This window comes from Atta cephalotes, assembly GCF_000143395.1.
Source record: "Atta cephalotes unplaced genomic scaffold scaffold00030, whole genome shotgun sequence".
NCBI lineage: Eukaryota > Metazoa > Arthropoda > Insecta > Hymenoptera > Formicidae > Atta > Atta cephalotes.
In genome coordinates, this window is record NW_012130094.1 from 1,488,400 (window position 1) to 1,489,648 (window position 1,249).

Here is a 1,249-nt window from a genome sequence, read left to right on the forward strand (position 1 = left end):
ATATATAATTTAAAAATACTAAAATATTGAAGTAATGTCAAATTAAAATTGTAATATAACATAAATCTAAAAATACATCAATTTTTTTAATTTGTAATAGGAAACTATGATGACTCCGCGCTCCAGGAAGCCTGTAATGATTGTTTCAACTTCAAATTTATGCAATCTCGTCACTGGCAGCAATAATTGCGATTTACGTGGACCCAATCTAGATATGGTTAGTACAATAAATAATTGTGCTTCCATTTTAGAGGAATCTCAAACATACAGCAGTACAGATAATGCGTTAGCTTATACAAAAGATGTCGAGAATAAAGAAAATAAATTAGACACGCTCGAGAAACATAGCTGTATACAATCTGTTGCAAACTGTTGCACCTGTATGCAACAAAGTTCAATGTCCATAACGAGCACATTCAGGGAATATCTATTGTCAAGAAGTGTATTAACCGCCAGTCCTGTCGATCTCAGTTTTACATCACGGACAGGAGACTTTGAGCAATCGGAATCCGATTTGAATATATTAAATGACGATACTTTGTCTGATAGTTTATTGTGTTGCTTGGACGGTAATCAACCAGAATCTGATACTTCCGGCATTGCGTCTGGCAGCACGAATAGTGCAAATAATTCCACTGAGAAAACAGAGGAATTGTCTTCTCCGAGAAAACGAGGGACCAGCTTACAACGAAATGATTCTAAAAAATCCGCGAGAGAAAGTGTGGTCAAGAGTACAAGAAGCGAAGAGTGCAAACATAAACTGCGCGACGAGTCGACATTAAAGCCAACAAAAAGCTTGAAAGATAGCTTTCAAGAGACATCATTTTAAGCTATCCATACAAATTATTTAATTATTAATTATTAATATTAATATATCGTTAAGTTTAAATAGATTTCTCTGTATGTTGTATACTAAGACTAAGGAGAGTTGCCAATTAATTTAAGTTTATCAGTACGACTTTATGCAGAGAGTTTCACATAATTGGACAGAGCTATTTATTTAAGGCAACTTGAATAACAAAAATGTCAGAAGGAAAATGGAATGATTTTAGATATTTCATATTTTTACATTACTTTCATACATTTTTGTGCATAAGTGCTATTATAAAGTGCAGTTGCGCTTAAAATAAAATTCCATATTTTTAGATACACTAATTAAGGCAGTTTTCCTGCTTTATAAAAAATTATTATAAAGTTATGTTTATATATATATATATATATATATATATATATATATATATATAATATA

The 1,249-nt window shown here is 31.2% G+C and overlaps 1 protein-coding gene across 1 annotated transcript in view; it reads left to right on the top strand.

Moving 5' to 3' along the window:
• The window catches only part of LOC105620858, a 3,453-nt gene extending 2,624 nt beyond the window's left edge, over positions 1–829 (top strand). The window contains exon 7 of the mRNA XM_012202333.1: positions 101–829. Coding sequence (XP_012057723.1) covers positions 101–829 — 729 coding nt within the window. The remainder of the gene's footprint in view (positions 1–100) is intronic.
• Positions 830–1,249: the final 420 nt, after the last annotated feature.